Source organism: Anomaloglossus baeobatrachus, chromosome 4, assembly GCF_048569485.1.
Source record: "Anomaloglossus baeobatrachus isolate aAnoBae1 chromosome 4, aAnoBae1.hap1, whole genome shotgun sequence".
In the NCBI taxonomy this organism is placed as follows: Eukaryota; Metazoa; Chordata; class Amphibia; order Anura; family Aromobatidae; genus Anomaloglossus; species Anomaloglossus baeobatrachus.
The window spans coordinates 277,356,068-277,372,439 of record NC_134356.1 but is presented as its reverse complement, the minus strand read 5'-3'; the positions used below and the strand labels follow the sequence as shown (position 1 = coordinate 277,372,439).

General features: G+C 40.9%; 1 protein-coding gene across 1 annotated transcript in view; it reads right to left on the bottom strand.

Annotated features, from left to right (window-relative positions):
• Positions 1-10,792, bottom strand: part of HMGA2 (high mobility group AT-hook 2) — a 341,323-nt gene extending 330,531 nt beyond the window's left edge. Inside the window, exons 1-2 of the mRNA XM_075342461.1 lie at positions 10,422-10,792; positions 5,144-5,233 (exon numbers count right to left, since the gene is read on the bottom strand). Of these exons, the coding sequence (XP_075198576.1) occupies positions 5,144-5,233; positions 10,422-10,529 (198 nt within the window). The 5' untranslated portion in view covers positions 10,530-10,792. The remainder of the gene's footprint in view (positions 1-5,143; positions 5,234-10,421) is intronic.
• Positions 10,793-16,372: the final 5,580 nt, after the last annotated feature.

Below are 16,372 nucleotides of genomic sequence, written 5' to 3'. Positions count from 1 at the left end.
CTGAGATGTCTGTTTTAGGTAATAATTGTATTTCCTGTGAAATATTAGATGATTAAATTGTGTTGTTTGTCAGTTATTCTTACTACAAATCTAAATTAAAGAAATTGGCAGGGTCTTTTTTTATTAATGGCCTATCCTTTGGCTATGTCACGAATATCTGATCAGTGGGGATGTGACACCCGGCAACTCGGGTGATCAATTTTTCCCAATACCTATACCGGCTAAATAGGCTTAGTTGTGGAATGGAACTACACAGTTTTGGCTGTAGTTGAGTACTGCACATCCATCGATATTGATTCAAATAGTGAGAGAGTGCAGTACCTGTACATGGTCACTATACAGTTGAAAAAGCTTTGCTGAGCAGCTCTGCAACCAAGCTCATCTGGCCTTCACTGGCACTGTGAACAGCTGATTGGCGAAGGTTCTCAGATATTGATGACCTATCCGAAAGATAGGCCATCAACATAAAAACCATGGACAACCCTTTTAAGAACTTAGCGTTACCACTTGAAGGTATGTCACTTACACAAACTGAAACACAGTAGTGACATAGCGAACGAATACACTGACGGTGACATCAAGCCAATTTATTTATAGACTTCTAGGAGGAATAACAGAATGGCATAATGTATAGTTCTGAGGAAATATGCTACTCAATTGATGTTTTCTATGAAGTATCAATATTTTTTAAAATGCATGTTAGGAAAGGTGAAAGGTCCTTTTGAAATCCAACACATTCAAATAGAGGGTGACCATAACCTTGCAGCCATCTATTAACTATAAGAGCTTCATTTTCCAGATTCGTGAAGCACCAAGCTGTCAGACCTCCAATGATTATAATCATTACTATACTACTCTGACATGGATAATTCACATTTTTAAAAGTGTTTTAGGTATGTCAGTCTGTTAGATGATAAATATCGCAGTATGAAACAAGTAGTGTTTCAAAAAAACTGTAATATGCTAGTAATAAATTGTTAACACAGGTCTTTTTCACACAATAAACTCTAAACATGCAAAACTGTTGTGAAACATTCCAAGGACAGTTTGGAAAATCAAACAGAAATTGTGAAAGTGGAGGAAAACAAGAAAAGACATTGCAAAACGCAGATAAAACAGGTGGGCATCTACAATTGCTGCTAAACAATCATCACTTGGGAGAAGATTGGAATATTATTATTTGAACGGTTATTTTTAGACTCCCCTTTGTGTATACAATATTAAACCATGTTCAAGGGAAACTGTCACATTGGAAAAATGCTATTAACCTTCAGATATGGGGTTAATCTGCAGGTTAATAGCATTCTTAACCTGCCCCACACCTGCATATTAAACCCCGCTGCCGGGAGGAAATTAACTTTAAGGCTATGTGCCCACGGGCGCTCGTACCTGCGGATGTATCCGCTGGTACGAGCGCATGTTTCCCGCAGCTGCCCGCCGGCGTCCGCAGCTATTTGTAGCTGCTAGATTACAGTGGAATAGCTGTGGGAAACATGCGGAGATTCATGCGGCTTACCTGCGGACGTCCCGGCCTCTATCGCCATAGCGGAGGGCCGGGACATCCACAGGTAATTCCGCATGAATAATTGGCATGCAATTATACATGCGGATGCCTACATCCGCAGCATGGTCGTCAACTGCACTTTCCGCAGCGTTGACACAGCACTCCCCATGTCCCATAGGATAACATGGGGAGTGACTGTACATGCTAAAACCTGCAGATTTATCTGGAAAATCCAGAAAAATCCGCAGGTTTTCCGCGGCAAAATCCGCAGAAACAAGGTCCCGTGGGCACATAGCCTAAGGCTGCGTGCACATGTTGCGTTTTAGCTTGCAGATTTTCACAAATCTGCAAGGAAATCCTGAACTGATATGCACACAATCGAGATTTTTTCCTTGCAGATTTGTTTGCAGAAAAAAATCTGCAGTATGTCAATTCTTTCAGCGTTTTCACCATTGAAAGCAATGAAAAAGAAAGCATTAAAAAAATGTGGTAAATAGCAACAAAAACGCGCAGAGTTGGTTGCAGAATGTCTACAACCAAATCTGTAACATGTGCACATAGCCTAATCCTCCAGTTAGCGTTTAGGTTAAAGTCACGTGGGCAGCATCGGCGCAGATTCAGTCTCCGCTCTGTGTCTGTAGAGCAGTGACTATAACCGTGCCCCCCCCCACTGACTGACAGATGCTGCTGCCCTGCTTTAGGCCCCATTCACACGTCAGTGATTCTGGTACGTTTGTGCTTTTTTTATACGTACCAGAATCACTGACATACGCACACTCATTATAATCAATGGGTTTGCTCACACATCAGTGATTTTTCACTGAACGTGTCTCCGTGCAGCATACACGCGTGTCCGTGATTCTGCACGGAGACAAGTCCGTTTTTTTCTGGCATCACTGATGACCCACGGACCACACTATGGTGTGATCCGTGTGTGATCCGTGAAACACGTACCAGAAAAACACTTACATATAAAATAAACATTTTCCACTCACCTTGCCAGCGACGCGCTGTGCAGCCTCCGCTCTCTGTAGCTCCTGCCCGGCTCATGAATATTCATGAAAGCAGGAACAGCCGACCCGGAAGTAGCTGCAGAGAGCGGTGGGCGGACGCTGCAGAGCCGAGGAGTTCAGCACCATGGACAGCAGGAGCGAAGGCAGGTGAGTAATGTCCATTTGCAATCACGGATCACGGATTGCACATGGACAACCCATGTGTGCCGTGAATCACGGAACACGGAGGGACATGTGCGTGTTTTACACATCAGTGAAGAACGTCAGTGTTTTTCACTAACGTGTGAAGGGGGCCTTAGAGAAAGCTATCAATCAGTTGAAGGGAGCGTGGTTAGCCGCCACTCTCCATACTCAGAGTGGTGACTGAACCCAGGCCAGTACCACTCCCGTGACTGACACTGGAATGCTGCCAGGAGAAATAAAGCTCATTTCCTCCCGGCAGTGGGGTTTAATGTGCAGGCAACGGGCAGGTTCAGAACGCTATTAACCTGCAGATTAACACCATATATGCGTGTTAGTAGCATTTTTCCACGTGATAGGTTCCCTTTAAGACTGCACAGGTGGCCAGTACACCATTCTGAACAATGTTAGATAATTATTTCAATGGAAAAAAGTTAAATGCAGGTAAACAATTTAAACAAATTAATAAACAATGCACTAATTGTAAACATCTAGATCTGAAGATATGTATGTTTATACACATTTAAAACAAAAACAATATTTAAAAATATGAGGTATAGTTTTGTGGCACCCATAAGAGACTGCATAACCTTAATTGTATTCAGATCTTCTCAAGCTATAAAGTACATGAAGGACCTTAGATGCCCTTTCCAAACTTAGAAGCAGATAAAGCATGCTGCTTGGCTATGTGCAGAATCATTGTCTATACATTTAAACAGCCCTGACAAGTTTTCTTGCACACTACTGGAATAGAATTCAACCAATAAGTATTGCATGGGGAACAAGATACAAGTGTTTAAAGTCTCATCCCCATTGACAGTTTAAAGATAAAATTGTAATATTTATAGAAATTTCAGGGAAATGCAGATTTCCCTTTCAAATTAATATTAAGGCTATGTGCTTATACTTTTACTTGCATTTTTAACGCTGCGTATTTTCGATTTCTATCTTCGTACATGGAGTTTTCTGTGCAGATTTTCCCCATAGACCTGCATTAGAGGCGCAAATTCCGCAGGTAAAAAGCGCACATGCGGTTTTGATGCATTTATGTGGCGAAAACGCATCAAAACTACATGTAATTTGGACCAAATGATGTCAATGCCAGACATCAAAATCAAAACAGCTTTATATAAACAAAGATAAAAAATGCAGCGTCAAAAACACACAAAAACGCAATTTAAAAAACGCAAGTAAACTAAGGTGCGGAGATTGTGCAGAATTTCTGCACTGTCAAAATCTTAGCAGATACTGATAGAGGGAAAGTAGCAATAATACAAAATAGATCAAACCATATGTGCCAACTGGAACATCTCATTTGGTACCACTTATGTAGCTGACTTTGCAACATGACAACTTTGTGGGTTTCAGTTGTTATGAATAGACCCTTGGAATATTATAGTTTTGCTATTTTAGTAGCATTTTGAAAATTACCATATTGGATGATCACCTAATGGAAATTACATACGGTATGTGCCATATGTTAGGCTGAGTTCACATGTCCTGTTATTATCCGTTAGAACGGATCCTGCATTGATCTATTGGGGAAAAAAAAGTTCTGCAAACACAATTTTTTTTGTCCGTTGTCTGGTGGATTCATTTTTTTTAACATTGGAGTCTATGGAGAACAGATCCATTAGCAGATTGCTATTTATTTGTTTTTCTTACATTTGTAACGGGTTTATTTTATCTTACAGGATCCGTTTCATATGGAAGATAAATAGCAATCCGTGAACAGATCCGTTCTCCATAGACTCCCATGTTAAAACAATGGATCCGGTAGAAATCATTTTGCCAACAGATCTCTGCAAGATCGGCTCTAACGGATGATTACAGAACAGGTGAATTCAGCCTTAGGCTATGTGCGCACAGTGCGTTTTTGCGCATTTTTCGGGTGCGTTTTTGGCCTCAAAACTGAAGGACTTTGCTTCCCCAGCAAAGTCTATGAGTTTTCATTTTTGCTGTCCGCACACATCTGTTTTTTTTACCTGCGTTTTTGAGTTAAAAAAAAAAAATGGACATGTCAGTTCTTTCCTGCGTTTTTCTGCGTTTTCCCCCCACGCAATGCATTGGAAAAACGCAGCCAAACGCAGAGATCAAAAACGCAGCAAAACGCAGCCAAAAACGCACCAAATCGCGGCAAAAACGCATGCGTTTTTTCGACGCAGGTGCGTTTTTGTGCGTTTTTAGCGGCCAAAAACGCACAAAAACGCAGCGTCAAAAAGACGCAGTGTGCGAACCTAGCCTTACAGAGAAATAAAAGTATACAATCACAACAGTATATAACAAAAACCATGCACGTAGCTGTTGTTATGGTGCTATCACACTGATCAGTCTGCATGTCAATAAAGGCATGTTTACTTGCTTTGTCAATTTTAAAGAACTGATTTGTGCACAGATTCCCATCACTCCAGTTAATTTCTGTGCAAGCATGTGCTGATAAGCTCACCTTTTGTGCTGATTTTGAAGGACCTTTGTTTTTGCTCCCCTTAGGTCTTCCTCTGGGTCTTTTTGGAGAGGGTTCTCCAGCTGCTGGTTCCTAAATACAGAAACAAACTTGATATAATGGAAGGAATTTAACATGGGAAATTATAGTGCATTCTCTAAAGGCGACTAAACCTTTTTTTCCTGCCATGATATACTGAACTATAAAAACCTTAGAGGGAAACATATGTAACTAATGTATAAAACGCAATGATTTGCAGGAAAAGAAAACGTTTATACACTGAGATAGGCAATAAAAACTTAGGTTGGGCACTTAAGGAGTCTAAAATTTCCTAATGAATGACATACAGCTTATCACTAAATAGATATGGGGGGGACAAAGAATGTGATCCAATATTGTGCACTCCCTGACAGAAGTTCTGTCGCTTATCCATGTTATGTAAATAGAAGCTTATAACCTGACTTTAAATTCATCCATTGGTTTTATAAATTACACTTTTGAAAGCTGAAACCCTCCCAAATTTGGTTTAGGTTATGAAAATGATATTGCTGCAAAGCTGAAATATTGATCATTTAATGAAAGACAAAAGTTTTGTCGCCCACAGAAAGTAATGTGAAATTCAAAGAAATAATTAACTTCTAATACAAAGATATGTTGCATAACATTGGTGAATGAAGTTGTGGTGCTATTAGAGCCATATTTAATATTTTGTGTGACTTCCATGAGCTTGAATCCATGCAGTTCAACAATGATTCATACAATTTATTGATGAAGTCATCAGGAATAGCAAAGAATGCAGTCTTACATGCCTCCTAGAGTTCATCTAGATTCTTTGGTTTTGTCTTCCAAGCTTCCTCTTTCATCCTACCCCAAACATGCTCAATGATTTTCATGTCTGGTGACTGGGCTGGCCAGTCCTTGAGCACCTTGATGCTCTTTGCCAGGAGGAACTTTGTTGTAGAGATGGATGTATGAGATGGAGCACCATCCTGCTTCAGAATTTGACCCCTTTCATGATTGGGAATGTAAGAGGTAGCTAATATTTCTTGATATTTTAGGCTATTGATATTGCCTTCCACCTTGCCTTTTGGAGTTCTGCTGCAGTGGAAGAGCGGCTGGCTTTGGATTTTCTAACCAACAAACGTTCCTCCTGAGCAGTTGTCTTGCGGGGTCTGCTGGACCTGGACTTGTCAAAAACATCTCCAGTCTCTTCAAATCTTTTTTTAATTCTTTGTACTTGACACTGAGACACATTAAAGGTGCCAGCCACCTCTGCAGTAGATCTGGTCTTCAACCTCTTGATAATCATGGCTTTGGTCGCAGGGTGGATTTTTGGCAAGTTGTCAGAGGTCAAGTTGCAGTTCAAGTGAAGGTCTGGGGTGCTGGGTTTATTTTTATACACACCCACTAATTAACCGATCATTTAGTGAGCACAGGTGAGGATGTACACTAGGATTGGGTGCATTATATGACAAGCCAACAAAACTTTTGTCTTGCCAAAATCTGACATTTCTGTGATCATTAAATGATCAATATTTCATCTTTGCAGCAACTTTATTTTCATAACCTAAACCAAATTTGGGAGGGTTTGAGCTTTCAAAAGAGTAATTTATAAAACCAATGGATGAATTTTAAGTCAGGTTATAAGTTTTTATTTACATAACATGGATAAGCGACAGAACTTCTGTCAGGGAGTGTAGAGTTGGGACACGTGTTATATATAAATATGTACAGAAGTCATTTAGTGGTGTGTAAATAAAGCCCTTGTTTTGGTCAGATCAACATATTCCCCTCATACAGAACATCATGTGACCTGATTACAGCAAAATATCATCAACCAGATGAATACAATGTTATTTTCCTGGTCTTTCTGGAGACTTCCTGAACTCTTCTGGAGGTGAAACCTCTGGCATTCTATACTCTCTTTACATGTGAATACACATATCCAGCAATGACAAGAAAGGCAGTATCAGAACACCACCAGTGTGTAAACCTGATTTCCCTGCCTATAAAACCACATACTACCAACAGTTAAACATGCAGTAGTCTCTATAAATACACTTTGAATGAAAGCATAGATGGTATCTAGAAATAAATATACTCTATATACCTATTATATACAAGCTTGCTAAATTCACTGGAATTCCCACAGGGTCTCAACAATAATCAGGCTATTAAGAGAGAGATATACAGTATGTATTATTTTATTGTATGCCGTCTGTGTATATACATGTATTCTTGTAAGGTGTCTTTGTGAAGCAGATATACATGTATTCTTGTGTGGGGCAAATATACACATGTATTCTTGTAAGGCGTCTGTGTGGGGCAGATACATGGGTATTCTTGTAAGGTGTCTGTGTGGGGCAGATACACATGCATTCTTGTAAGGTGTCTGTGTGGGGCAGATACACATGTATTCTTGTAAGGTGTCGGTGTCTGTGTGGGGCAGATACACACATATTCTTGCACTGTCTGTGTGAGGCAGATATACACGTATTCTTGTAGTATGTGGAGCAGATATACACATGTATTCTTCCACTGTATAGTGTCTGTGTGGGGCTGATATACACATGTATGCTTGCACTGTCTGTGTGGGGCAGATATACACATGTATACTTGCACTGCATGGTGTCTGTGTGGGGCAGATATTCACATGTATTCTTGCACTGTGTGGGGCAGATATACACCTTTATCATTGCACAACACTGTGTCTGTGTGGGGCAGATATACACATGTATTATTGCACTGTGTGGGGAAGATATACATATGTATTCTTGCACTGCATGCTGTCTATGAGGGGCATAAGGGCATACATATATTCTTGCACTGTACCATGTCTGTGTGGGGCAAATATACACATATATTTTTGCACTGTCTCTGTGGGAATATACATGTATTCTTGCACTGTACAATGTCTGTGTGGGTATATACACATGTATTCTTGCACTGTCTGTGTGGGAATATACACATGTATTCTTGCACTGTCTGATGTCTATGTGGGAATATGCACATGTATTCTTGCACTGCACTGTCTATATGAGGCAGATATACACATATATTCTTGTACTGTCTGTGTGGGAATATACATGTATTCTTGCACTGCACTGTCTGTATGAGGCAGATATACACATATATTCATGCACTGTCTGTGTGGGAATATAGATGTATTCTTGCACTGTACAATGTCTGTGTGGGAATATACATGTATTCTTGCACTGCACTGTGTCTGTGTGGGAATATACATATATTCTTGCAATGCACTGTGTCTGTGTGGGAATATACATGTATTCTTGCACTGTACAGTGTCTGTGTGGGACTATACATGTATTCTTGTACTGCACTGTGTCTGTGTGGGAATATACATGTATTCTTGCACTGCACTATCTCTGTGTGGGAATATACATGAATTCTTGCACTGTACAGTGTCTGTGTGGGAATATACATGTATTCTTGCACTGCACTGTGTCTGTGTGGGAATATACATGTATTCTTGCACTGTACAGTGTCTGTGTGGGAATATACATGTATTCTTGTACTGCACTGTGTCTGTGTGGGAATATACATGTATTCTTGCACTGCACTATGTCTGTGTGGGAATATACATGTATTCTTGCACTGCACTGTGTCTGTGTGGGAATATACATGTATTCTTGCTATGCACTGTGTCTGTGTGGGAATATACATGTATTCTTGCACTGCACTGTGTCTGCGTGGGAATATGCATGTGTTCTTGCACTGCGTCTGTGTGGGAATATACATGTGTTCTTGCACTGCACTGTGTCTGTGTGGGAATATACATGTGTTCTTGCACTGAACTGTGTCTGTGTGGGAATATACATGAATTCTTGCACTGCACTGTGTCTGTGTGGGAATATACATGTATTCTTGCACAGTACGATGTCTGTGTGGGAATATACATGTATTCTTGCACTGCACTGTGTCTGTGTGGGAATATACATGTATTCTTGCACTGCACTGTGTCTGTGTGGGAATATGCATGAATTCTTGCACTGTACCATGTCTGTGTGGCAATATACATGTATTATTGCACTGTACAATGTCTGTGTGGGAATATACATGTGTTCTTGCACTGCACTGTGTCTGTGTGGGAATATACATGTATTCTTGCACTGTACAATGTCTGTGTGGGAATATACATGTATTGTTGCACTGCACTGTGTCTGTGTGGGAATATACATGTATTCTTGCACTGTACGATGTCTGTGTGGGAATATACAGGTATTCTTGCACTGTACGGCGTCTGTGTGGGAATATACAGGTATTCTTGCACTGCACTGTGTCTGTGTGGGAATATACATGTATTCTTGCACTGCACTGTGTCTGTGTGGGAATATACATGTATTCTTGCACTGCACTGTGTCTGTGTGGGAATATACATGTATTCTTGCACTGCACTGTGTCTGTGTGGGAATATAGATGTATTCTTGCACTGCACTGTGTCTGTGTGGGAATATACATGTATTCTTGCACTGTACGATGTCTGTGTGGGAATATACATGTATTCTTGCACTGCACTATGTCTGTGTGGGAATATACATGTATTCTTGCACTGTACGATGTCTGTGTGGGAATATACATGTATTCTTGCACTGTACGATGTCTGTGTGGGAATATACATGTATTCTTGCACTGTACGATGTCTGTGTGGGAATATACATGTATTCTTGCACTGCACTGTGTCTGTGTGGGAATATACAGGTATTCTTGCACTGTACGATGTCTGTGTGGGAATATACATGTATTCTTGCACTGCACTGTGTCTGTGTGGGAATATACAGGTATTCTTGCACTGTACGATGTCTGTGTGGGAATATACAGGTATTCTTGCACTGTACGGCGTCTGTATGAGGCAGATATACACATGTATTCTTGCACTGTCTGTGGGAATATACATATACAGATACTTGTGGGGCAGATACATATACTGTACATGTACCTTTTGGTGCAGCCAGCTTGCCATGAAAATCCTGTTGCAGAGGTCAGACCTACCATTGGGTGAGATGTGTGGCATCCCGTGCACTATGCTGCAGGTTCCCCTTCCCCCTAGTCATGGTGAGGAGCTGGCACAGGGAGACCCCCATGGTGGGCTTGTATGAATGAGAGCGCACTGTGCAGGGTGTTCGCTGCTGCAGCCCGCAGTGCACCAGTAATTGTGTGAGGTAAAGTGTGCGCCCTGTGAGGTGCAGTGAGGCAGTGTGCGCCTTGTGTGGTAAGTGTGCGCCCTGTGAGGTGCAGGGTGAGGTAAGGATGCAGTACTGACTTTTTGCGGTTTCCGAGGTCTTCCCCTCGCTCTCTTCGGTGATTCTGATGAGGGGGATGCAGGATGCTCCACAGACGTGGACTGGCGGACACTCTCTTTTGAACTCATGGTATCTGCTGTCCCCTAACGATGATCTGCTGCACCTCCAGGGATCCACGCGAGGAGCCGCCGCCGCACCGGACGTCCTGCTGCTGCCACCAAAGTCAGAGAAAGAGGAGGAGAGCGCAGCGATGTGTCCTGTAATGTCCTGAGCACAGGGCTTCCCTATACACACTGCTACTGGACGGGGATGAATAGGAGATATGTGATGTGACGGGGACAATGGAGGTCACAGGGCAGCGGAGGTAACGACTAGTGAGCGCTGACACAACGCTGCTGCATGGCTCTGGCCACATAAGTATTGCTGAACGGCCACACGTGTGTGTGATTTGGGGGGTAAGGGAGGGCTTGTGTTTGTGTGAGTAGGGCATGTGATACAAGTCCGGCCCACGGATTATAGTGGGATGGGTAAAAAAAAACACCTTTACCCGTGGGTGGAAAAAATAGGAGGAGGCAAAGTAGAGAAGGAGGCAGCAAGCGGAGGCTGGAAGCCGGCCAGATATAACAGCTACAGCAGCGCTGCTGGGGAGGGAAACACGGGGGCTACCTCACATGGCTGCATGGCTACAAGTGGCCAGGGAATCCCTCCTGAGGAGGCTGCGTAGGGAGCCAGCACTGCACGTTATATCGTGACATACACAGGCAATGTACAACACATCCAGTAATAGAGCACTGCAAGTTATATCGTGACATACACAGGCAATGTACAACACATCCAGTAATAGAGCACTGCAAGTTATATCGTGACACACGCAGGCTAGGTACAACACATCCAGTAATAGAGCACTGCAAGTTATATCATGACATACACAGGCTATGTACAACACATCCAGTAATAGAGCACTGCAAGTTATATCGTGACATACACAGGCTATGTACAACACATCCAGTAATAGAGCACTGCAAGTTATATCGTGACATACACAGGCAATGTACAACACATCCAGTAATAGAGCACTGCAAGTTATATCATGACATACACAGGCTATGTACAACACATCCAGTAATAGAGCACTGCAAGTTATATCGTGACATACACAGGCTATGTACAACACATCCAGTAATAGAGCACTGCAAGTTATATCATGACATACACAGGCTATGTACAACACATCCAGTAATAGAGCACTGCAAGTTATATCATGACATACACAGGCTATGTACAACACATCCAGTAATAGAACACTGCAAGTTATATCATGACATACACAGGCTATGTACAACACATCCAGTAATAGAACACTGCAAGTTATATCATGACATACACAGGCTATGTACAACACATCCAGTAATAGAGCACTGCAAGTTATATCATGACATACACAGGCAATGTACAACACATCCAGTAATAGAGCACTGCAAGTTATATCATGACATACACAGGCTATGTACAACACATCCAGTAATAGAACACTGCAAGTTATATCATGACATACACAGGCTATGTACAACACATCCAGTAATAGAACACTGCAAGTTATATCATGACATACGCAGGCTATGTACAACACATCCAGTAATAGAACACTGCACGTTATATCGTGACATACACAGGCAATGTACAACACATCCAGTAATAGAGCACTGCAAGTTATATCATGACATACACAGGCTATGTACAACACATCCAGTAATAGAACACTGCAAGTTATATCATGACATACACAGGCTATGTACAACACATCCAGTAATAGAACACTGCACGTTATATCGTGACATACACAGGCTATGTACAACACATCCAGTAATAGAACACTGCAAGTTATATCATGACATACACAGGCTAGGTACAACACATCCAGTAATAGAGCACTGCAAGTTATATCATGACATACACAGGCTATGTACAACACATCCAGTAATAGAGCACTGCAAGTTATATCATGACATACACTGGCAATGTACAACACATCCAGTAATAGAGCACTGCAAGTTATATCATGACATACACAGGCTATGTACAACACATCCAGTAATAGAACACTGCAAGTTATATCATGACATACACAGGCTATGTACAACACATCCAGTAATAGAACACTGCAAGTTATATCATGACATACGCAGGCTATGTACAACACATCCAGTAATAGAACACTGCACGTTATATCGTGACATACACAGGCAATGTACAACACATCCAGTAATAGAGCACTGCAAGTTATATCATGACATACACAGGCTATGTACAACACATCCAGTAATAGAACACTGCAAGTTATATCATGACATACACAGGCTATGTACAACACATCCAGTAATAGAACACTGCACGTTATATCGTGACATACACAGGCTATGTACAACACATCCAGTAATAGAACACTGCAAGTTATATCATGACATACACAGGCTAGGTACAACACATCCAGTAATAGAGCACTGCAAGTTATATCATGACATACACAGGCTATGTACAACACATCCAGTAATAGAACACTGCAAGTTATATCATGACATACACAGGCTATGTACAACACATCCAGTAATAGAACACTGCACGTTATATCGTGACATACACAGGCTATGTACAACACATCCAGTAATAGAACACTGCACGTTATATCGTGACATACACAGGCTATGTACAACACATCCAGTAATAGAGCACTGCAAGTTATTTCGTGACATACACAGGCTATGTACAACACATCCAGTAATAGAACACTGCAAGTTATATCATGACATACACAGGCTATGTACAACACATCCAGTAATAGAACACTGCAAGTTATATCATGACATACACAGGCTATGTACAACACATCCAGTAATAGAACACTGCAAGTTATATCGTGACACACACAGGCTATGTACAACACATCCAGTAATAGAGCACTGCAAGTTATATCGTGACAGACACAAGCTATGTACAATAGATATGGGAATAGAGCACTGCAAGTTATTTCGTGACGTATACAGGCTATGTGCAACACATCCAGTAATAGAGCACTGCAAGTTATATCGTGACATACACAGGCAATGTACAACACATCCAGTAATAGAGCACTGCAAGTTATATCATGACATACACAGGCTATGTACAACACATCCAGTAATAGAGCACTGCAAGTTATATCGTGACATACACAGGCTATGTACAACACATCCAGTAATAGAGCACTGCAAGTTATATCATGACATACACAGGCTATGTACAACACATCCAGTAATAGAGCACTGCAAGTTATATCATGACATACACAGGCTATGTACAACACATCCAGTAATAGAACACTGCAAGTTATATCATGACATACACAGGCTATGTACAACACATCCAGTAATAGAGCACTGCAAGTTATATCATGACATACACAGGCAATGTACAACACATCCAGTAATAGAGCACTGCAAGTTATATCATGACATACACAGGCTATGTACAACACATCCAGTAATAGAACACTGCAAGTTATATCATGACATACACAGGCTATGTACAACACATCCAGTAATAGAGCACTGCAAGTTATATCATGACATACACAGGCAATGTACAACACATCCAGTAATAGAGCACTGCAAGTTATATCATGACATACACAGGCTATGTACAACACATCCAGTAATAGAACACTGCAAGTTATATCATGACATACACAGGCTATGTACAACACATCCAGTAATAGAACACTGCAAGTTATATCATGACATACGCAGGCTATGTACAACACATCCAGTAATAGAGCACTGCAAGTTATATCGTGACACACAGGCTAGGTACAACACATCTAGTAATAGAGCACTGCAAGTTATATCATGACATACACAGGCTATGTACAACACATCCAGTAATAGAACACTGCAAGTCATATCATGACATACACAGGCTATGTACAACACATCCAGTAATAGAACACTGCACGTTATATCGTGACATACACAGGCAATGTACAACACATCCAGTAATAGAGCACTGCAAGTTATATCATGACATACACAGGCTATGTACAACACATCTAGTAATAGAACACTGCAAGTTATATCATGACATACACAGGCTAGGTACAACACATCCAGTAATAGAGCACTGCAAGTTATATCATGACATACACAGGCTATGTACAACACATCCAGTAATAGAGCACTGCAAGTTATATCATGACATACACTGGCAATGTACAACACATCCAGTAATAGAGCACTGCAAGTTATATCATGACATACACAGGCTATGTACAACACATCCAGTAATAGAACACTGCAAGTTATATCATGACATACACAGGCTATGTACAACACATCCAGTAATAGAACACTGCACGTTATATCGTGACATACACAGGCAATGTACAACACATCCAGTAATAGAGCACTGCAAGTTAAATCATGACATACACAGGCTATGTACAACACATCCAGTAATAGAACACTGCAAGTTATATCATGACATACACAGGCTATGTACAACACATCCAGTAATAGAACACTGCACGTTATATCGTGACATACACAGGCTATGTACAACACATCCAGTAATAGAACACTGCAAGTTATATCATGACATACACAGGCTATGTACAACACATCCAGTAATAGAACACTGCAAGTTATATCATGACATACACAGGCTATGTACAACACATCCAGTAATAGAACACTGCACGTTATATCGTGACATACACAGGCTATGTACAACACATCCAGTAATAGAACACTGCACGTTATATCGTGACATACACAGGCTATGTACAACACATCCAGTAATAGAGCACTGCAAGTTATTTCGTGACATACACAGGCTATGTACAACACATCCAGTAATAGAACACTGCAAGTTATATCATGACATACACAGGCTATGTACAACACATCCAGTAATAGAACACTGCAAGTTATATCATGACATACACAGGCTATGTACAACACATCCAGTAATAGAACACTGCAAGTTATATCGTGACACACACAGGCTATGTACAACACATCCAGTAATAGAGCACTGCAAGTTATATCGTGACAGACACAAGCTATGTACAATAGATATGGGAATAGAGCACTGCAAGTTATTTCGTGACGTATACAGGCTATGTGCAACACATCCAGTAATAGAGCACTGCAAGTTATATCGTGACATACACAGGCAATGTACAACACATCCAGTAATAGAGCACTGCAAGTTATATCATGACATACACAGGCTATGTACAACACATCCAGTAATAGAGCACTGCAAGTTATATCGTGACATACACAGGCTATGTACAACACATCCAGTAATAGAGCACTGCAAGTTATATCATGACATACACAGGCTATGTACAACACATCCAGTAATAGAGCACTGCAAGTTATATCATGACATACACAGGCTATGTACAACACATCCAGTAATAGAACACTGCAAGTTATATCATGACATACACAGGCTATGTACAACACATCCAGTAATAGAGCACTGCAAGTTATATCATGACATACACAGGCAATGTACAACACATCCAGTAATAGAGCACTGCAAGTTATATCATGACATACACAGGCTATGTACAACACATCCAGTAATAGAACACTGCAAGTTATATCATGACATACACAGGCTATGTACAACACATCCAGTAATAGAGCACTGCAAGTTATATCATGACATACACAGGCAATGTACAACACATCCAGTAATAGAGCACTGCAAGTTATATCATGACATACACAGGCTATGTACAACACATCCAGTAATAGAACACTGCAAGTTATATCATGACATACACAGGCTATGTACAACACATCCAGTAATAGAACACTGCAAGTTATATCATGACATACGCAGGCTATGTACAACACATCCAGTAATAGAGCACTGCAAGTTATATCGTGACACACACAGGCTAGGTACAACACATCTAGTAATA